The sequence below is a fragment of the Oncorhynchus kisutch genome, unplaced genomic scaffold (assembly GCF_002021735.2).
Source record: "Oncorhynchus kisutch isolate 150728-3 unplaced genomic scaffold, Okis_V2 Okis04b-Okis11a_hom, whole genome shotgun sequence".
Classification (NCBI taxonomy): domain Eukaryota; kingdom Metazoa; phylum Chordata; class Actinopteri; order Salmoniformes; family Salmonidae; genus Oncorhynchus; species Oncorhynchus kisutch.
In genome coordinates, this window is record NW_022261981.1 from 5,313,317 (window position 1) to 5,335,816 (window position 22,500).

Genomic DNA, 22,500 nt, shown 5'->3' on the forward strand with positions numbered 1-22,500 from the left:
CTAACTCATTCTTATTACTCATGAATCGTCTTTAACTAACTCATTCTTATTACTCATGAATGGTCTGTAACTAACTCATTCTTATTACTCATGAATGGTCTGTAACTAACTCATTCTTATTACTCATGAATGGTCTGTAACTAACTCATTCTTATTACTCATGAATGGTCTGTAACTAACTCATTCTTATTACTCATGAATGGTCTGTAACTAACTCATTCTTATTACTCATGAATGGTCTGTAACTAACTCATTCTTATTACTCATGAATGGTCTGTAACTAACTCATTCTTATTACTCATGAATGGTCTGTAACTAACTCATTCTTATTACTCAGGAATGGTCTGTAACTAACTAATTCTTATTACTCATGAATGGTCTGTAACTAACTCATTCTTATTACTCATGAATGGTCTGTAACTAACTCATTCTTATTACTCATGAATGGTCTGTAACTAACTAATTCTTATTACTCATGAATGGTCTGTAACTAACTCATTCTTATTACTCATGAATGGTCTGTAACTAACTCATTCTTATTACTCATGAATGGTCTGTAACTAACTCATTCTTATTACTCATGAATGGTCTGTAACTAACTCATTCTTATTACTCATGAATGGTCTGCCATTCACATGAATGACATCACTGCACTAAAAGAAAAGCTTCCCTTGAAAACACAGCAATAACCATGTGTATGATACAGGCTGAAACTAGCCTACAGTAGTTTACGGTTATTTGATCACCTGCTGTATACTTTAGGCTAATCCACATTTGTTTCCTCCATTAATTGCATGCAGTTGATCGTTATGGTCGGTGAGGAGAGAGACGACCGTGTCAGAAACACTTGTATTATCTTGGCCATTTCTGCACCCCGTGTCAGAAACACTTGTATTATCTTGGCCATTTCTGCACCTCGTGTCAGAAACCCTTGTATTATCTTGGCCATTTCTGCACCTCGTGTCAGAAACACTTTTATTATCTTGGCCATTTCTGCACCTCGTGTCAGAAACACTTGTATTATCTTGGCCATTTCTGCACCTCGTGTCAGAAAAACTTGTATTATCTTGGCCATTTCTGCACCCCGTGTCAGCTGCACTGCCGTTATTAACTGAAATAAACAACAGCAATTGAAAACCAGACGTATGCGCAGTCAAAAGATGCCTTCATAAAACTGTGTCCTGTGGTATCATGGGGTATTATGGGGTGTTATGGTGTGTTATGGCTACTGGGGTCTCTCATTAAAGCTCCATTGAGACGTGATTTAACCCCAGTGAATCACAGTGTCCCTCATGGCTAAACAATATTGCAGGGGCCTCCCTCCTCTCTTTCCTTTTTCCCTCTCCGTCCCTTTGGCTGGCCTTCGCTGGGTCCGGAGCGCTCGCGAACTACGTGCCTGCAGCTCAAACAGCCTGGCTGCAGGGGTAGGACAGGGTAGGAAACCCAGCTGTCATGTCTAATTACAGGCCTGAATACGGAGCAGGGCTGAATAACTAACGCGGGGTCCATAGTGACGCTGGCTACTAGCTCTGTTCAAGGGGCCAATACTGTACGGACAGACAAACTGGCTTTGGCTTTAGAAATACAGTCGCAGTGGCAGCTCTGCTGTTTCAGGACTGTGTGTGCGTGTGTGTGTGTGTGTGTGTGTGTGTGTGTGTGTGTGTGTGTGTGTGTGTGTGTGTGTGTGTGTGTGTGTGTGTGTGTGTGTGTGTGTGTGAGTGAGTGAGTGAGTGTATATGTGTGTGTGTGTGTGTGTGTGTGTGTGTGTGTGTGTGTGTGTGTGTGTGTGTGTGTGTGTGTGTGTGTGTGTGTGTGTGTGTGTGTGTGTGTGTGTGTGTGTGTGTGAGTGAGTGAGTGCAGTAATGAACAGTTTTCCTCTTCGTTCTTCTACGTACTTCTGCGTGATTCTTTGATGTGGTTTCTGTCCCATGAGGCACTTGGTCTTTTGGCTTCCGACGTAGTATTAGTGGGAGACGACGACAGAAGAGGAGTGACGGTTGGTTGTGTTGACAGTGTGTGATGATGATTCTGTTGACTGGCTTTGTGATTCCTGGGACACATTATCAGTCTGCAAATGTCTGTTACAATTGACAATTATAACTACCTTAATGTCAACAGTACTTTATGCTTAGTACAACATCTCTCATTGAAGTGACTATAGACTACAGTATATTTATTCTGTGGTCACTATAGACTACTGTATATTTATTCTCTGGTCACTATAGACTACAGTATATTTATTCTCTGGTCACTATAGACTACAGTATATTTATTCTCTGGTCACTATAGACTACAGTATGTTTATTCTCTGGTCACTATAGACTACAGTATATTTATTCTCTGGTCACTATAGACTACAGTATATTTATTCTCTGGTCACTATAGACTACAGTATATTTATTCTCTGGTCACTATAGACTACAGTATATTTATTCTCATGGTCACTATAGACTACAGTATATTTATTCTCTGGTCACTATAGACTACAGTATATTTATTCTCTGGTCACTATAGACTACAGTATGTTTATTCTCTGGTCACTATAGACTACAGTATATTTATTCTCTGGTCACTATAGACTACAGTATGTTAATTCTCTGGTCACTATAGACTACAGTATATTTATTCTCTGGTCACTATAGACTACAGTATATTTATTCTCTGGTCACTATAGACTACAGTATATTTATTCTCTGGTCACTATAGACTACAGTATATTTATTCTCTGGTCACTATAGACTACTGTATATTTATTCTCTGGTCACTATAGACTACAGTATATTTATTCTCTGGTCACTAAATCAAATCAAATGTATTTATAAAGCCCATCTTACATCAGCTGATATCTCAAAGTGCTGTATAGAAACCCAGCCTTAAACCCAAAACAGCAAGCAATGCAGGTGGCTAGGAAAAACTCCCTAAAAAGGCCAAAACCTAGGAAGAAATCTAGAGAGGAACCAGGCTATGAGGGGTGGCCAATCCTCTTCTGGCTGTGCCGGGTGGAGATTATAACAGAACATGGCCAAGATGTTCAAATGACCAGCATGGTCAAATAATAATAATCACAGAAGTTGTTGAGGGTGCAACAGGTCAGCACCTCAGGAGTAAATGTCAGTTGGCTTTTCATAGCCGATCATTGAGAGTATCTCTACCGCTCCAGCAGGTCTGCGACAGGTAGCACGTCCGGTGAACAGGTCAGGGTTCCATAGCCGCAGGCAGAACAATTGAAACTGGAGCAGCAGCACGTCCAGGTGGACTGGGGACAGCAAGGAGTCATCATGCCAGGTAGTCCTGGGGCATGGTCCTAGGGCTCAGGTCCTCCGAGAGAGAGAAAGAAAGAAAGAAAGAGAGAAAGAGATAATTAGAGAGAGCGCACTTAAATTCACACAGGACACCGGATAAGACAGGAGAAAAACTCTGACCCTAGCCCCCCGACACACAGACTGACCCTAGCCCCCCGACACACAGACTGACCCTAGCCCCCCGACACACAGACTGACCCTAGCCCCCCGACACACAGACTGACCCTAGCCCCCCGACAAGCAGACTGACCCTAGCCCCCCAACACACAGACTGACCCTAGCCCCCCGACACACAGACTGACCCTAGCCCCCCGACACACAGACTGACCCTAGCCCCCCGACACATAAACTACTGCAGCATAAATACTGGAGGCTGAGACAGGAGGGCCCAGGAGACACTGTGGCCCCATCCAATTATACCCCCTTGACAGGGCCAAACAGGTAGGATATTACCCCATCCACTTTGCCGAAGCACAGCCCCCACACCACTAGAGGCATATCTTCAACCACCAACTTACCATCCTGAGACAAGGCCGAGTATAGCCCACAAAGATCTCCGCCACGGCACAACCCAAGGGGGGAGTGCCAACCCAGACAGGAAGATCACGTCAGTGACTCAACCCACTCAAGTGACGCACCCCTCCTAGGAACAGCATGAAAGAGCACCAGTAAGCCAGTGACTCAGCCCCTGTAATAGGGTTAGAGGCAGAGCATCCCAGTGGAGAGAGAGGAACCGGCCAGGCAGAGACAGCAAGGGTGGTTCGTTGCTCCAGTGCCTTTCCGTTCACCTTCACACTCCTGGGCCAGACTACACTCAATCGTAGGACCTACTGAAGAGATGAGTCTTCAATAAAGACTTAAAGGTTGAGACCGAGTTTGCGTCTCTCACATGGGTAGGCAGACCATTCCATAAAAATGGAGCTCTATAGGAGAAAGCCCTGCCTCCAGCTGTTTGCTTAGAAATTCTAGGGACAATTAGGAAGCCTGCGTCTTGTGACCGTAGAGTACGTGTAGGTATGTACGGCAGGACCAAATCAGAAAGATAGGTAGGAGCAAGCTCATGTAATGCTTTGTAGGTTAGCAGTAAAACCTTGAAATCAGCCCTTGCCTTAACAGGAAGCCACTGTAGGGAGGCAAGCACTGGAGAAAGAGTGAACAAATGTTTTGGTTCTAGTCAGGATTCTAGCAGCTGTATTTAGCACTAAGTGAAGTTTATTTAGTGCTTTATCCGGGCAGCCGGAAAGTAGAGCATTGCAGTAGTCTAACCTAGAAGTGACAAAAGCATTGATTCATTTTTCTGCATCATTTTTGGACAGAAAGTTTCTGATTTTTGCAATGTTACGCAGATGGAAAAAAAGCTGTCCTTGAAACAGTCTTGATATGTTCGTCAAAAGAGAGATCAGGGTCCAGAGTAATGCCGAGGTCCTTCACATTTTTATTTGAGACGACTGTACAACCATCAAGATTAATTGTCAGATTCAACAGAAGATCTCTTTGTTTCTTGGGACCTAGATCAAGCACCTCTGTTTTGTCCGAGTTTAAAAGTAGAAAGTTTGCAGCCATCCACTTCCTTTTGTCTGAAACGCAGGCTTCCAGCGAGGGTCATTTTGGGGCTTCACCATGTTTCATTGAAATGTACAGCTGTGTGTCATCCGCATAGCAGTGACAGTTAACAATGTTTTCAAATGACATCCCCAAGAGGTCAAATATATAGTTAAAACAATAGAGGTCCTAAAACGGAACCTTGAGGAACACCGACATTTACAGTTGTTTTGTCAGAGGACAAACCATTCACAGAGACAAACTGGTTTCTTTCCGACAGATAATATCTAAACCAGGCCAGAACTTATCCGTGTAGACCAATTTGGGTTTCCAATCTCTCCAAAAGAATGTGGTAATCGATGGTATCAAAAGCAGCACTAAGGTCTAGGAGCACGAGGACAGATGCAGAGCCTCGGTCTGATGCCATTAAAAGGTCATTTACCACCTTCACAAGTGCAGTCTCAGTGCTATGATGGGGTCTAAAACCAGACTGAAGCGTTTCGTATATATTGTTTGTCTTCAGGAAGGCAGTGAGTTGCTGCGCAACATCTTTTTCAAAACATTTTTGAGAGGAATGGGAGATTCGATATAGGCCGATAGTTTTTTATATTTTCTGGGTCAAGGTTTGGCTTTTTCAAGAGAGGCTTTATTACTGCCACTTTTAGTGAGTTTGGTACACATCTGGTGGATCGAGAGACATTTATTATGTTCAACATAGGAGGGCCAAGCACAGGAAGCAGCTCTTTCAGTAGTTTAGTTGGAATTGGGTCCAGTATGCAGCTTGAAGGTTTAGAAGCCATGATTATTTTCATCATTGTGTCAAGACATACAGTACTAAAACACTTGAGTGTCTCCCTTGATTCTAGGTCCTGGCAGAGTTGTGCAGACTCAGGACAACTGAGCTTTGGAGGAATCCGCAGATTTATAAAGGAGTCCGTAATTTGCTTTCTAATGATCATGATCTTTTCCTCAAAGAAGTTTATGAATTTATTACTGCTGAGGTGAAAGGTATCCTCTCTTGGGGAATGCTGCTTTTTAGTTAGCTTTGCGACAGTATCACAAAGAAATGTTGGATTGTTCTTATTTTCCTCAATTAAGTTGGAAAAATAGGATGATTGAGCAGCAGTGAGGGCTCTTCGATACTGCATGGTACTGTCTTTCCAAGCTAGTCGGAAGACTTCCAGTTTGGTGTAGCGCCATTTCCGTACCAATTTTCTGGAGGCTTGCTTCAGAGCTTGGGTATTTTCTGTATACCAGGGAGCTAGTTTCTTATGACAAATGTTTTTAGTTTTTAGGGGTGCGACTGCATCTAGGGTATTGCGCAAGGTTAAACTGAGTTCCTCAGTTAGGTGGTTAACTCATTTTTGTCCTCTGACGTCCTTGAGTAGGCAGAGGGAGTCTGGAAGGGCATCTAGGAATCTTTCGGTTGTCTGAGAAATTATATCACGACTTTTAATGCTCCTTGGTTGGGGTCTGAGCAGATTATTTGTTACGATTGCAAATGCAATAAAATGGTGGTCCGATAGTCCAGGAATATGAGAAAAAACATTGAGATCCACAATATTTATTCCTTGGGACAAAACTAGGTCCAGAGTATGACTGTGGCAGTGAGTAGAACCGGAGACATGTTGGACAAAACCCACTGATGATGGCTCCGAAAGCCTTTTGGAGTGGGTCTGTGGACTTTTCCATATGAATATTAAAGTCACCAAAATTTAGAATATTATCTGCTATGACTACAAGGTCCGATAGGAATTCAGGGAACTCGGTGAGGAACGCTGTATATGGCCCAGGAGGCCTGTAAACAGTAGCTGTAAAAAGTGATTGAGTAGCTGATAGATTTCATGACTAGAAGCTCAAAAGACGTGTTGTAAATTGAAATCGTAAATGTTTATTTATTATCTGGTCACTATAGACTACAGTATATTTATTCTCTGGTCACTATAGAATACAGTATATTTATTCTCTGGTCACTATAGAATACAGTATATTTATTCTCTGGTCACTATAGACTACAGTATATTTATTCTCTGGTCACTATAGACTACAGTATGTTTATTCTGTGGTCACTATAGACTACAGTATATTTATTCTCTGGTCACTATAGACTACAGTATATTTATTCTCTGGTCACTATAGACTACAGTATATTTATTCTCTGGTCACTATAGACTACAGTATATTTATTCTCTGGTCACTATAGACTACGGTATATTTATTCTCTGGTCACTATAGACTACTGTATATTTATTCTCTGGTCACTAGGGTGTAGACTACAGTATATTTATTCTCTGGTCACTATAGACTACAGTATATTTATTCTCTGGTCATTAGGATGTAGGCTACAGTATATTTATTCTCTGGTCACTAGGATGTAGGCCAGGTATGGAGGTCATTATACCTGCACTGTAAAACCAAGTGTTTAGGATCTGAACAGCTTTGAAACACATCAAGGCACTTTTAATTTCAATGAAAACGTGTCACAGTGTTTAGATTGTAAAGATCAGGCTTATTTGATCTAATACTTGTTAAACACATGAACAAGTTTATTCAGTACAAGTCATTGGGTTTTGTACACTAAACACTGGGGGTGTTGTTTTAACACTGTAGGGTGTAATGCCATATTTGCATATTTCCCAGCATGCTTTTCAAATGAATGTGAGAGATAACCACCAATCACTGTGTTTGTTAGTGACAGAGATATGATTGTTACCTTCAATAACTTCTACTACTGAAGCCTGCACCAGATGACTGACTAAGTGAATGTGTTTCCATTAAAAATTAATCCTTAATGACCTCATATTATATATGTCATACGGTCATTTAGTTATGGCCTAGTTATCCTCAACATTGTGGTTTGAAAATCCTGGCTCACGGGCCACATCAGACCTGCAAGTCACAATATGCTGGTTTGTGAAGTGATTAGTTGTTCCAATCAGAATCCAGTCAGAGGGAGGATATCCAAGAATTAGAATATTTCATCATCCACAACCAGCAGTCAGAATGGTTGCTATGGTGAAGGACTTAACAGACAAGACGACCTAAACCAGGGCTCCCCAACTGGTGATTTCAATATTTCTTTTATTTTTGGAAATCTGTTCCCAAGGATTCTTATTCATAATTAACATATACTTGTATATGTGATCATATACACACAAGGTTTCAAATTATTACATTTTAGCCAAATATTAAGTTTGTTTGTGCTTCTTGCAGTCAATTCTGCAGTTTACAAATTACTTGTAATTATGTTCCGGATCCCTGACCAGCCGCTCTTAAAAACTTGGGCCCTCAGCTGAATCTAGGTGAAAACCCCTGACCTAAACCATCTAAACTGGAACAACCATCTCAGTAACGGGTGGAATAAATCCAACCCCTTACCGATTGAATTAGTTTAGAACAATTTGAGTTATCTTAATATAATTTATTCAATCAGTGTGCATGAGGAAAAACAGATATTAAAGCAAACTGTTCTAAAGATCAACAAAGCATGCTGGGAAATATGATAATGAGTGTGTGTGTCCCCCTGCTGAGAGAGTTAACTCTGAGAGATTTAGTGAAAATGAACTCAACACGGTTGAGTAACAACAACACCACGTGATTGAAAATATGTCTTGACTGTTCAGTTGTTCTGAAATGTAGGTAACGTAACAGACATTCATTCCTAACACTGATCTGAATTAAAGACATGGAAAGTCACATCAATTTCTAATGACTAAATGCACTCTGAACAGGACAATGGAAAAGTATTTAAAATCTGACCACCTAGGAGATAGGTGTTTGCCTGGTTGGAAACTGACTGGAGAAAGCTGACTATCATGTTTAATATTGCTTTCTTAACACTTGTGTTTAAGATGGGAACACTTAATGGCAAATTTAAACACCTAATGTTTAAGTTTCATACACAGACATTTAGGTTATAAACGTGTCACATGTTTCATTGTTTTACAGTGATTTACAATGACTCTTTTCTGTTCAAGGGAGATCGTGTGATTAGAAAAGTGCGTCCCAAATGGCAGCCTATTCCCTACATAGTGCACTACTTTTGACCAGAGCCCTATGGACCCTGGTAAAAAGTAGTTCATTATGTATGGAATAGGCTGCCATTTGGAACACAACCATGGTCCCGTTTCTAACCTCCATAAAGGTGTGGTTTAGTCCTGTTTCTAACCTCTAAGAGGGGTGGTTTAGTCCTGTTTCTAACCTCTAAGAGGGGTGGTTTAGTCCTGTTTCTAACCTCCATAAAGGGGTGGTTTAGTCCTGTTTCTAATCTCTAAGAGGTATGATTTGGTCCTGTTTCTAAGGGGTGGTGTAGTCCTGTTTCTAACCTCTAAGAGGGGTGGTTTAGTCCTGTTTCTAACCTCTAAGAGGGGTGGTTTAGTCCCGTTTCTAACCTCCATAAAGGGGTGGTTTATTCCTGTTTCTAACCTCTAAGAGGGGTGGTTTAGTCCTGTTTCTAACCTCCATAAAGAGGTGGTTTAGTCCTGTTTCTAATCTCTAAGAGGTATGATTTGGTCCTGTTTCTAAGGGGTGGTTTAGTCCTGTTTCTAATCTCTAAGAGGTATGATTTGGTCCTGTTTCTAAGGGGTGGTTTAGTCCTGTTTCTAATCTCTAAGAGGTATGGTTTGGTCCTGTTTCTAAGGGGTGGTTTAGTCCTGTTTCTAACCTCTAAGAGGTATGGTTTGGTCCTGTTTCTAAGGGGTGGTTTAGTCCTGTTTCTAAGGGGTGGTTTGGTCCTGTTTCTAAGGGGTGGTTTAGTCCTGTTTCTAAGGGGTGGTTTGGTCCTGTTTCTAACCTCCATAAAGGGGTGGTTTAGTCCTGTTTCTAACCTCTAAGAGGTATGGTTTGGTCCTGTTTCTAAGGGGTGGTTTAGTCCTGTTTCTAAGGGGTGGTTTGGTCCTGTTTCTAAGGGATGGTTTAGTCCTGTTTCTAAGGGGTGGTTTAGTCCTGTTTCTAACCTCCATAAAGGGGTGGTTTAGTCCTGTTTCTAACCTCTAAGATGTATGGTTTGGTCCTGTTTCTAAGGGGTGGTTTAGTATTTTGTCTTGGAGGACCATCTATTGATTGTGTTTGTTCTCTCTCTCTTTCTCTCTCCAGGTCGAGACATGGCCAACACAACCCTACCGGGTTATCCCCCTCACGTACCCCCCACCGGCCAAGGCAGCTACCCCACCTCAACACTGGCCGGAATGGTTCCTGGTGAGTCTACTTTTTGTGTGATTAGAAATGTGCGTCCCAAATGGCAGCCTATTCCCTACATAGTGCACAACTTTTGACCAGACTGGCCGGAATGGTTCCTGGTGAGTCTACTTTTTGTGTGATTAGAATTGTGCGTCCCAAATGGCAGCCTATTCCCTACATAGTGCACTACTTTTGACCAGGCTGGCCGGAATGGTTCCTGGTGAGTCTACTTTTTGTGTGATTAGAATGTGCGTCCCAAATGGCAGCCTATTCCCTACATAGTGCACTACTTTTGACCAAACTGGCCGGAATGGTTCCTGGTGAGTCTACTTTTTGTGTGATTAGAATTGTGCGTCCCAAATGGCAGCCTATTCCCTACATAGTGCACTACTTTTGACCAGACTGGCCGGAATGGTTCCTGGTGAGTCCTGTTAAGTGTTCCCATCTTAAACACAAGTTTAAGACAGAGACAGAGAGAGACATGGTTAAAAGACAGAGACAGACAGAGACAGGGAGAGACATGGTTAAAGGACAGAGACAGAGAGAGAGACATGGTTAAAAGACAGAGACAGACAGAGACAGGGAGATACATGGTTAAAGGACAGAGACAGAGAGAGACATGGTTAAAAGACAGAGACATGGTTAAAAGACAGAGACAGAGACATGGTTAAAAGACAGAGACAGGGAGAGACATGGTTAAAGGACAGAGACAGAGAGAGACATGGTTAAAAGACAGAGACAGACAGAGACATGGTTAAAAGACAGAGACAGACAGAGACAGGGAGATACATGGTTAAAGGACAGAGACAGAGAGAGACATGGTTAAAAGACAGAGACAGGGAGATACATGGTTAAAGGACAGAGACAGAGAGAGACATGGTTAAAAGACAGAGACATGGTTAAAAGACAGAGACAGAGACATGGTTAAAAGACAGAGACAGGGAGAGACATGGTTAAAGGACAGAGACAGAGAGAGACATGGTTAAAAGACAGAGACAGACAGAGACATGGTTAAAAGACAGACAGACAGAGACATGGTTAAAAGACCTCTCAGTTCCACTCCAGTATCTTAACTCATTATCTCTCTGTGGTGTATACAGTGCATGAGGCATTCCCAGGAGCCGTCGATAAACAGCTAGCGATCTCCTCTCCTCCGTCTCCCTCCCAGTCATCCACTCGGCCTCCTCAGTGGTCAGAGCACCTCCCTTTCCTCCTCTACTTAACCTGCAGTTCAGGTTCACAACAAACAGTGAAGGGTCACAACGCGGAGGCATGGGAGGCCAGTCAATATTTAAATCACTATCTCTCTAAGGAGGGTCAGGCTGTGCCAGGGCTAGTGTTTCACTGCCAGAACACAGCAACCAGACACTAACCTGGGGCGAGACGGGATGGGACAGGATGCATTCTGGTTACAGCACTGATTCACTGGTTGTTTCCTGGTATCCCCCCTCCCTGTGCACGTATACCCCAACCCAGCACAGGCAGCACGCACCGCCATTTGTCTTTGAGCTGATCAACCCATGCGGAAAGGAAATCCAATCGAGTGCACAGCTGTGTTAGAAAATCATTAACCGATTACAGCATGCTCAAATGGCTTCAGGATTCAGACCCGCTCTCCCCCCGCTCTCCTCCCCCCGCTCTCCCCCCGCTCTCTCCCCGCTCTCCCCCCGCTCTCCCCCCGCTCTCCCCCCGCTCTCCCCCCGCTCTCTCCCCGCTCTCCCCCCGCTCTCCCCCCGCTCTCCTCCCGCTCTCCCCCCGCTCTCCCCCCGCTCTCTCCCCGCTCTCCTCCCGTTCTCCCGCGTCCATCCGTCTGATCACTGTTTTGTCCACTGGATGTAATGCACACTGGTGATTTTAATTTCAGTTTCAGCATAGAGTATCAACAACACACACAGAGCCTTCACAAAGTATTCACACTCCTTGACTTTTTCCACATTTTGAGGTGTTTTACAGCCTGAATTTAAAATGGATTCAGTGTCACTGATACACACAGTACCTCATAATGTCAAAGGGCAATTATGTATAAATGTTAACAAATTAATAAAAAATGAAAAGCTGAAATGTTGTGAGTCAATAAGTGTTCAACCCCTTTGTTACGGAGATCCTAAATAAGTTCAGGAGTAAAAACGAGCTTAACGAGTCCCATAATAAATTGCATGGACTCTGTATCCAATAGTAGTGTTTAACATGATTTTTAAATGACCACCCCACTTCTGTTCCCTCTGGTCCCTCAACCACAAAGACCAGGGAGGGTTTTTTCTACCAAATGGTTCGCAAAGAACGGCAGCTATTGGTTGACAGTGAATATCCTTTTGAGCATGGTACAGTTATTAAATACAGCAAGAATAAACAACCAACTTGACAGAGCTTGAAGAATTAAACAAATAAATAATGAGCAAATATTGTACAATCCAGGTGTGGAAAGCTCTTAGAAACTTACCCAGAAAGACTCACAGCTGAAATCACTTCCAAAGGTGATTCTAACATGAATTGACTCAGGTGTGTGAATACTTATGTAAATTGGTGGGGGGGAGGGTTATTTTATTTTATACAAATGTTAGAATCTTTCTTCTACTTTGACGTTACAGTATGTAGATAATTGACCCAAAAAAATACAATTCAATCCATTTGAATGACTCTTTGTAACACAACAACATGTGGAAAAAGTCCAGGGGTGTGAATACCTTGTGAAGGCAGTGTAACTGCTACTGTGGAATATGAATCAAACACAAAGAGATGTGGTCTTTGTCTGGTTAATACACATGGTGTTTTGACGTTGGGCAGTCAAATGGTTAAAATATAGTATTTATGTTTGTTTGTGATATGTACATTATAACTCTTATACTGTAATTACATGAGTACTTCCACAGTGTAAAGTCACTGTAATTACATGAGTACTTCCAGTGTAAAGTGACTGTGATTACATGAGTACTTCCACAGTGTAAAGTCACTGTGATTACATGAGTACTTCCACAGTGTAAAGTCACTGTGATTACATGAGTACTTCTACACATGTAATGTCACTGTAATTACATGAGTACTTCCACAGTGTAAAGTCACTGTGATTACATGAGTACTTCCACAGTGTAAAGTCACTGTGATTACATGAGTACTTCCACAGTGTAAAGTGACTGTAATTACATGAGTACTTCTACACATGTAAAGTCACTGTAATTACATGAGTACTTCCACAGTGTAAAGTCACTGTAATTACATGAGTACTTCCACAGTGTAAAGTCACTGTGATTACATGAGTACTTCCACAGTGTAAAGTCACTGTGATTACATGAGTACTTCTACACATGTAAAGTCACTGTAATTACATGAGTACTTCCACAGTGTAAAGTCACTGTGATTACATGAGTACTTCCACAGTGTAAAGTCAATGTGATTACATGAGTACTTCCACAGTGTAAAGTCACTGTAATTACATGAGTGTTCTACACATGTAAAGTCACTGTAATTACATGAGTACTTCCACAGTGTAAAGTCACTGTAATTACATGAGTACTTCCACAGTGTAAAGTCACTGTGATTACATGAGTACTTCCACAGTGTAAAGTCACTGTGATTACATGAGTCCTTCCACAGTGTAAAGTCACTGTAATTACATGAGTACTTCCACAGTGTAAAGTGACTGTGATTACATGAGTACTTCCACAGTGTAAAGTCACTGTGATTACATGAGTACTTCCACAGTGTAAAGTGACTGTGATTACATGAGTACTTCCACAGTGTAAAGTGACTGTAATGTAATGTGCTCTCTATTATTTCCATGGCAGTCAGTTCATCTGGTTGGAGATGGAGAACACAATGTGTTTTTTGTCACCACATCTTATCAAATATATTTTTTTTATCACTCAGTCGTTCTCATCAGTCGCGAGCCACCAGCAGTAACATGGTGCTGGTGGCTCGCCTTTAAACCCTTCATTTATCTGACCCACAGACGCTAAGATTTAGTGACAGGCCCCAAACACTGTTAAAATCTCAGCCTTGTATTGTCTCATACAATAATAAAACGTGTTGGACCAACAGCATTGCTCACTGGCATGGTCTAAGTTACTTCCTGCCCGCACTGAAATTCTGTGGCACAGATCTATAGAAAAGGGTTGCCTTTCCTCGGAGGAAGTCTATAACAAGAGTTCATAATGCCATCAGAAAGGATGCTAGCAAATGTGTTAAAATCACACTGTTTATTTAGTTGTATGATGTGGAATATAGACGAGGTACGGGACAGTAGATACTATGACAGCAGGTGTTATGAGGTACAGGGCAGTAGATACTATGACAGCAGGTGTTAAGAGGTACAGGACAGTAGATACTATGACAGTGGGTGTTAAGAGGTACAGGACAGTAGATACTATGACAGCATGTGTTAAGAGGTATATGACAGTAGATACTATGACAGCAGGTGTTAAGAGGTACAGGACAGTAGATACTATGACAGCATGTGTTAAGAGGTATAGGACAGTAGATACTATGACAGCAGGTGTTAAGAGGTACAGGACAGTAGATACTATGACAGCAGGTGTTAAGAGGTACAGGACAGTAGTTACTATGACAGCAGGTGTTAAGAGGTACAGGACAGTAGATACTATGACAGCAGGTGTTAAGAGGTACAGGACAGTAGATACTATGACAGCAGGTGTTAAGAGGTACAGGACAGTAGATACTATGACAGCAGGTGTTAAGAGGTACAGGACAGTAGATACTATGACAGCAGGTGTTATGAGGTACAGGACAGTAGATACTATGACAGCAGGTGTTATGAGGTACAGGACAGTAGATACTATGACAGCAGGTGTTAAGAGGTACAGGACAGTAGATACTATGACAGCAGGTGTTATGAGGTACAGGACAGTAGATACTATGACAGCAGGTGTTAAGAGGTACAGGACAGTAGATACTATGACAGGGGGTGTTAAGAGGTACAGGACAGTAGTTACTATGACAGCAGGTGTCAAGAGGTACAGGACAGTAGTTACTATGACAGTGGGTGTTAAGAGGTACAGGACAGTAGATACTATGACAGCAGGTGTTATGAGGTACAGGACAGTAGATACTATGACAGCAGGTGTTAAGAGGTACAGGACAGTAGATACTATGACAGCAGGTGTTAAGAGGTACAGGACAGTAGATACTATGACAGGGGGTGTTAAGAGGTACAGGACAGTAGATACTATGACAGCAGGTGTTATGAGGTACAGGACAGTAGATACTATGACAGCAGGTGTTATGAGGTACAGGACAGTAGATACTATGACAGCAGGTGTTAAGAGGTACGGGACAGTAGATACTATGACAGCAGGTGTTAAGAGGTACGGGACAGTAGATACTATAACAGCAGGTGTTAAGAGGTACAGGACAGTAGATACTATGACAGCAGGTGTTAAGAGGTACAGGACAGTAGATACTATGACAGGGGGTGTTAAGAGGTACAGGACAGTAGATACTATGACAGCAGGTGTTATGAGGTACGGGACAGTAGATACTATGACAGCAGGTGTTATGAGGTACAGGACAGTAGATACTATGACAGTGGGTGTTAAGAGGTACAGGACAGTAGATACCATGACAGTGGTTGTTAAGAGGTATAGGACAGTAGATACTATGACAGCAGGTGTTATGAGGTACAGGACAGTAGATACTATGACAGTGGGTGTTAAGAGGTACAGGACAGTAGATACTATGACAGGGGGTGTTAAGAGGTACAGGACAGTAGATACTATGACAGCAGGTGTTATGAGGTACAGGACAGTAGATACTATGACAGCAGGTGTTATGAGGTACAGGACAGTAGATACTATGACAGCAGGTGTTAAGAGGTACGGGACAGTAGATACTATGACAGCAGGTGTTAAGAGGTACGGGACAGTAGATACTATAACAGCAGGTGTTAAGAGGTACAGGACAGTAGATACTATGACAGCAGGTGTTAAGAGGTACAGGACAGTAGATCCTATGACAGGGGGTGTTAAGAGGTACAGGACAGTAGATACTATGACAGCAGGTGTTATGAGGTACGGGACAGTAGATACTATGACAGCAGGTGTTATGAGGTACAGGACAGTAGATACTATGACAGTGGGTGTTAAGAGGTACAGGACAGTAGATACCATGACAGTGGTTGTTAAGAGGTATAGGACAGTAGATACTATGACAGCAGGTGTTAAGAGGTACAGGACAGTAGATACTATGACAGCAGGTGTTAAGAGGTACAGGACAGTAGTTACTATGACAGCAGGTGTTAAGAGGTACAGGACAGTAGATACTATGACAGCAGGTGTTAAGAGGTACAGGACAGTAGATACTATGACAGCAGGTGTTAAGAGGTACAGGACAGTAGATACTATGACAGCAGGTGTTAAGAGGTACAGGACAGTAGATACTATGACAGCAGGTGTTATGAGGTACAGGACAGTAGATACTATGACAGCAGGTGTTATGAGGTACAGGACAGTAGATACTATGACAGCAGGTGTTAAGAGGTACAGGACAGTAGATACTATGACAGCAGGTGTTATGAGGTACAGGACAGTAGATACTATGACAGCAGGTGTTAAGAGGTACAGGACAGTAGATACTATGACAGGGGGTGTTAAGAGGTACAGGACAGTAGTTACTATGACAGCAGGTGTCAAGAGGTACAGGACAGTAGTTACTATGACAGTGGGTGTTAAGAGGTACAGGACAGTAGATACTATGACAGCAGGTGTTATGAGGTACAGGACAGTAGATACTATGACAGCAGGTGTTAAGAGGTACAGGACAGTAGATACTATGACAGCAGGTGTTAAGAGGTACAGGACAGTAGATACTATGACAGGGGGTGTTAAGAGGTACAGGACAGTAGATACTATGACAGCAGGTGTTATGAGGTACAGGACAGTAGATACTATGACAGCAGGTGTTATGAGGTACAGGACAGTAGATACTATGACAGCAGGTGTTAAGAGGTACGGGACAGTAGATACTATGACAGCAGGTGTTAAGAGGTACGGGACAGTAGATACTATAACAGCAGGTGTTAAGAGGTACAGGACAGTAGATACTATGACAGCAGGTGTTAAGAGGTACAGGACAGTAGATACTATGACAGGGGGTGTTAAGAGGTACAGGACAGTAGATACTATGACAGCAGGTGTTATGAGGTACGGGACAGTAGATACTATGACAGCAGGTGTTATGAGGTACAGGACAGTAGATACTATGACAGTGGGTGTTAAGAGGTACAGGACAGTAGATACCATGACAGTGGTTGTTAAGAGGTATAGGACAGTAGATACTATGACAGCAGGTGTTATGAGGTACAGGACAGTAGATACTATGACAGTGGGTGTTAAGAGGTACAGGACAGTAGATACTATGACAGGGGGTGTTAAGAGGTACAGGACAGTAGATACTATGACAGCAGGTGTTATGAGGTACAGGACAGTAGATACTATGACAGCAGGTGTTATGAGGTACAGGACAGTAGATACTATGACAGCAGGTGTTAAGAGGTACGGGACAGTAGATACTATGACAGCAGGTGTTAAGAGGTACGGGACAGTAGATACTATAACAGCAGGTGTTAAGAGGTACAGGACAGTAGATACTATGACAGCAGGTGTTAAGAGGTACAGGACAGTAGATCCTATGACAGGGGGTGTTAAGAGGTACAGGACAGTAGATACTATGACAGCAGGTGTTATGAGGTACGGGACAGTAGATACTATGACAGCAGGTGTTATGAGGTACAGGACAGTAGATACTATGACAGTGGGTGTTAAGAGGTACAGGACAGTAGATACCATGACAGTGGTTGTTAAGAGGTATAGGACAGTAGATACTATGACAGCAGGTGTTATGAGGTACAGGACAGTAGATACTATGACAGTGGGTGTTAAGAGGTACAGGACAGTAGATACTATGACAGTGGGTGTTAAGAGGTACAGGACAGTAGATACTATGACAGTGGGTGTTAAGAGGTATAGGACAGTAGATACTATGACAGCAGGTGTTAAGAGGTACAGGACAGTAGTTACTATGACAGCAGGTGTTAAGAGGTACAGGACAGTAGTTACTATGACAGTGGGTGTTAAGAGGTACAGGACAGTAGATACTATGACAGCGGGTGTTAAGAGGTACAGGACAGTAGTTACTATGACAGCGGGTGTTAAGAGGTACAGGACAGTAGTTACTATGACAGTGGGTGTTAAGAGGTACAGGACAGTAGATACTATGACAGCGGGTGTTAAGAGGTACAGGACAGTAGATACTATGACAGCAGGTGTTAAGAGGTACAGGACAGTAGATACTATGACAGCAGGTGTTAAGAGGTACAGGACAGTAGTTACTATGACAGCAGGTGTTAAGAGGTACAGGACGGTAGATACTATGACAGCAGGTGTTAAGAGGTACGGGACAGTAGATAATATGACAGCAGGTGTTATGAGGTACAGGACAGTAGATACTATGACAGTGGGTGTTAAGAGGTACAGGACAGTAGATACTATGACAGCAGGTGTTATGAGTTACAGGACAGTAGATACTATGACAGCAGGTGTTAAGAGGCACAGGACAGTAGTTACTATGACAGCAGGTGTTATGAGGTACAGGACAGCAGTTACTATGACAGCAGATGTTAAGAGGTACAGGACAGTAGTTACTATGGCAGCAGGTGTTATGAGGTACAGGACAGTAGTTACAATGACAGCAGGTGTTATGAGGTACAGGACAGTAGTTACTATGACAGCAGGTGAGGTACGGGACAGTAGATACTATGACAGCAGGTGTTAAGAGGTACAGGACAGTAGTTACTATGACAGCAGGTGTTATGAGGTACAGGACAGTAGATACTATCACAGCAGGTGTTAAGAGGTACAGGACAGTAGATACTATGACAGCAGGTGTTATGAGGTACAGGACAGTAGTTACTATGACAGCAGGTGTTAAGAGGTACAGGACAGTAGTTACTATGACAGCAGGTGTTATGAGGTACAGGACAGTAGTTACTATGACAGCAGGTGTTAAGAGGTACAGGACAGTAGATACTATGACAGCAGGTGTTAAGAGGTACAGGACAGTAGATACTATGACAGCAGGTGTTATGAGGTACAGGACAGTAGTTACTATGACAGAAGGTGTTAAGAGGTACAGGACAGTAGATACTATGACAGCAGGTGTTATGAGGTACAGGACAGTAGTTACTATGACAGCAGGTGTTATGAGGTACGGGACAGTAGATACTATGACAGCAGGTGAGGTACGGGACAGTAGATACTATGACAGCAGGTGTTAAGAGGTACAGGACAATAGATACTTTGACAGCAGGTGTTAAGAGGTACAGGACAATAGATACTATGACAGCAGGTGAGGTACAGGACAGTAGATACTATGACAGCAGGTGTTAAGAGGTACAGGACAGTAGATACTATGACAGCAGGTGTTATGAGGTACAGGACAGTAGTTACTATGACAGCAGGTGTTAAGAGGTACAGGACAGTAGATACTATGACAGCAGGTGTTAAGAGGTACAGGACAGTAGTTACTATGGCAGCAGGTGTTATGAGGTACAGGACAGTAGTTACAATGACAGCAGGTGTTATGAGGTACAGGACAGTAGTTACTATGACAGCAGGTGAGGTACGGGACAGTAGATACTATGACAGCAGGTGTTAAGAGGTACAGGACAGTAGTTACTATGACAGCAGGTGTTATGAGGTACAGGACAGTAGATACTATCACAGCAGGTGTTAAGAGGTACAGGACAGTAGATACTATGACAGCAGGTGTTATGAGGTACAGGACAGTAGTTACTATGACAGCAGGTGTTAAGAGGTACAGGACAGTAGTTACTATGACAGCAGGTGTTATGAGGTACAGGACAGTAGTTACTATGACAGCAGGTGTTAAGAGGTACAGGACAGTAGATACTATGACAGCAGGTGTTAAGAGGTACAGGACAGTAGATACTATGACAGCAGGTGTTATGAGGTACAGGACAGTAGTTACTATGACAGAAGGTGTTAAGAGGTACAGGACAGTAGATACTATGACAGCAGGTGTTATGAGGTACAGGACAGTAGTTACTATGACAGCAGGTGTTATGAGGTACGGGACAGTAGATACTATGACAGCAGGTGAGGTACGGGACAGTAGATACTATGACAGCAGGTGTTAAGAGGTACAGGACAATAGATACTTTGACAGCAGGTGTTAAGAGGTACAGGACAATAGATACTATGACAGCAGGTGAGGTACAGGACAGTAGATACTATGACAGCAGGTGTTAAGAGGTACAGGACAGTAGATACTATGACAGCAGGTGTTATGAGGTACAGGACAGTAGTTACTATGACAGCAGGTGTTAAGAGGTACAGGACAGTAGATACTATGACAGCAGGTGTTAAGAGGTACGGGATCAGTAGTTACTATGACAGCAGGTGTTAAGAGGTACAGGACAGTAGATACTATGACAGTGGGTGTTAAGAGGTACAGGACAGTAGATACTATGACAGCAGGTGTAAAGAGGTACAGGACAGTAGATACTATGACAGCAGGTGTTAAGAGGTACAGGACAGTAGATACTATGACAGCAGGTGTTAAGAGGTACAGGACAGTAGATACTATGACAGCATGTGTTAAGAGGTACAGGACAGTAGATACTATGACAGCAGGTGTTAAGAGGTACAGGACAGTAGATAATATGACAGCAGGTGTTAAGACGTACAGGACAGTAGATACTATGACAGTGGGTGTTAAGAGGTATAGGACATTAGATACTATGACAGTGGGTGTCAAGAGGTACGGAACAGTAGATACTATGACAGCAGGTGTTAAGAGGTACAGGACAGTAGATACTATGACAGCAGGTGTTAAGAGGTACAGGACAATAGATACTATGACAGCAGGTGTTAAGAGGTACAGGACATTAGATACTATGACAGCAGATGTTAAGAGGTACAGGACAGTAGATACTATGACAGCAGGTGTTATGAGGTACAGGACAGTAGATACTATGACAGCAGGTGTTAAGAGGTACAGGACAGTAGATACTATGACAGCAGGTGTTAAGAGGTACAGGACAGTAGATACTATGACAGCAGGTGTTAAGAGGTACAGGACAGTAGATACTATGACAGCAGGTGTGAAGAGGTACAGGACAGTAGTTACTATGACAGCAGTCTTGCATCATTAAAATTAAATGGAGAGAAATGATAAGAACTAAATGACTTGGTTGACTAGTCTCACATACATTTTTAATTTTTAAATTGACCTTTATTTAACCAGGCAAGTCAGTTAAGAACAAATTCTTATTTTCAATGACGGCCTAGGAACAGTGGGTTAACTGCCAGATTAGTACCTTGTCAGCTCGGGGGTTTGAACTTGCAACCTTCCGGTTCCTAGTCCAACTTTCTAACCACTAGACTACCCTGCTAAATGACTATTGAATTACCCCCATATGTTATATATGATGGGAAATGGCTAGCAAGTGAAAGAGTTTCATAAGATAATGGAATGGGACTTTAAAAATGCTAATTGTTTTGTTTGTTTTACAGGGAGTGAGTTTACAGGAAACCCTTACAGTCATCCACAGTACACGACCTACAACGAGGCATGGCGGTTCAGCAACCCAGCATTACTAAGTGAGTATGACTGACTGGAGTCTTACAGCATATCACAACCACTACAGTGTTATTATATATATATATTTTTTAACATATCCCTTAAATGATTAAAAAATAAAAAATAAATGCATTGCAACATTTGTTTTATTGTATTAGACTTGGCTGGTATAATGAATTTACAATAGCTAACGGATACAAGTGTTAGAATAGGAGTTATTGAGAAGACAACAGGAGACATAATTACAGTGTTTTGTGGGTTATGGTGGATGTTGTTTCCAACGGTCCATTTCTTCTGTTAACCTTCCAGGTTCCCCTTATTATTATAGTGCCACATCCAGAGGTTCCGGACCACCTACTGCTGCCACGGCATATGACCGCCACTAGTTACCATGGAAACCAAATCAACCACCACCACCACCACCACCTACACCATGACTACAACCATGGCTTCGGCAGCGTCCATGTTGCCCCGGTGTGAACAGAGGGCATGAGGTGATACCGTTAAAGACAGCTAACAGGCAGCTTCATTTCCTGGATACTACACTACTACACACAACAGAAGAAGAACGGTCCTCCTGGATACCACACTACTACACACAACAGAAGAAGAACGGTCCTCCTCGATACCACACTACTACACACAACAGAAGAAGAACGGTCCTCCTGGATACCACACTACTACACACAACAGAAGAAGAACGGTCCTCCTGGATACCACACTGCTACACACAACAGAAGAAGAACGGTCCTCCTGGATACCACACTACTACACACAACAGAAGAAGAACGGTCCTCCTGGATACCACACTGCTACACACAACAGAAAATTACCTGATCGTTCGGGATACCATGCAGGCAACTTCCCA

At 42.6% G+C, this 22,500-nt stretch overlaps 1 protein-coding gene across 2 annotated transcripts in view; it reads left to right on the forward strand.

Annotated features, from left to right (window-relative positions):
- The window catches only part of LOC116359734 (paired box protein Pax-2a), a 73,735-nt gene that overhangs the window by 48,248 nt on the left and 2,987 nt on the right, over positions 1-22,500 (forward strand). Inside the window, exons 8-10 of one of the 2 annotated variants that reach the window (XM_031813120.1) lie at positions 9,939-10,040; positions 21,566-21,652; positions 21,942-22,500. The exon at positions 21,942-22,500 is cut by the window's right edge and continues 2,987 nt beyond it. In XM_031813120.1, coding sequence (XP_031668980.1) covers positions 9,939-10,040; positions 21,566-21,652; positions 21,942-22,018 — 266 coding nt within the window. In that variant the 3' untranslated portion in view covers positions 22,019-22,500. The remainder of the gene's footprint in view (positions 1-9,938; positions 10,041-21,565; positions 21,653-21,941) is intronic. The other variant, XM_031813119.1, reaches the window with a different exon arrangement.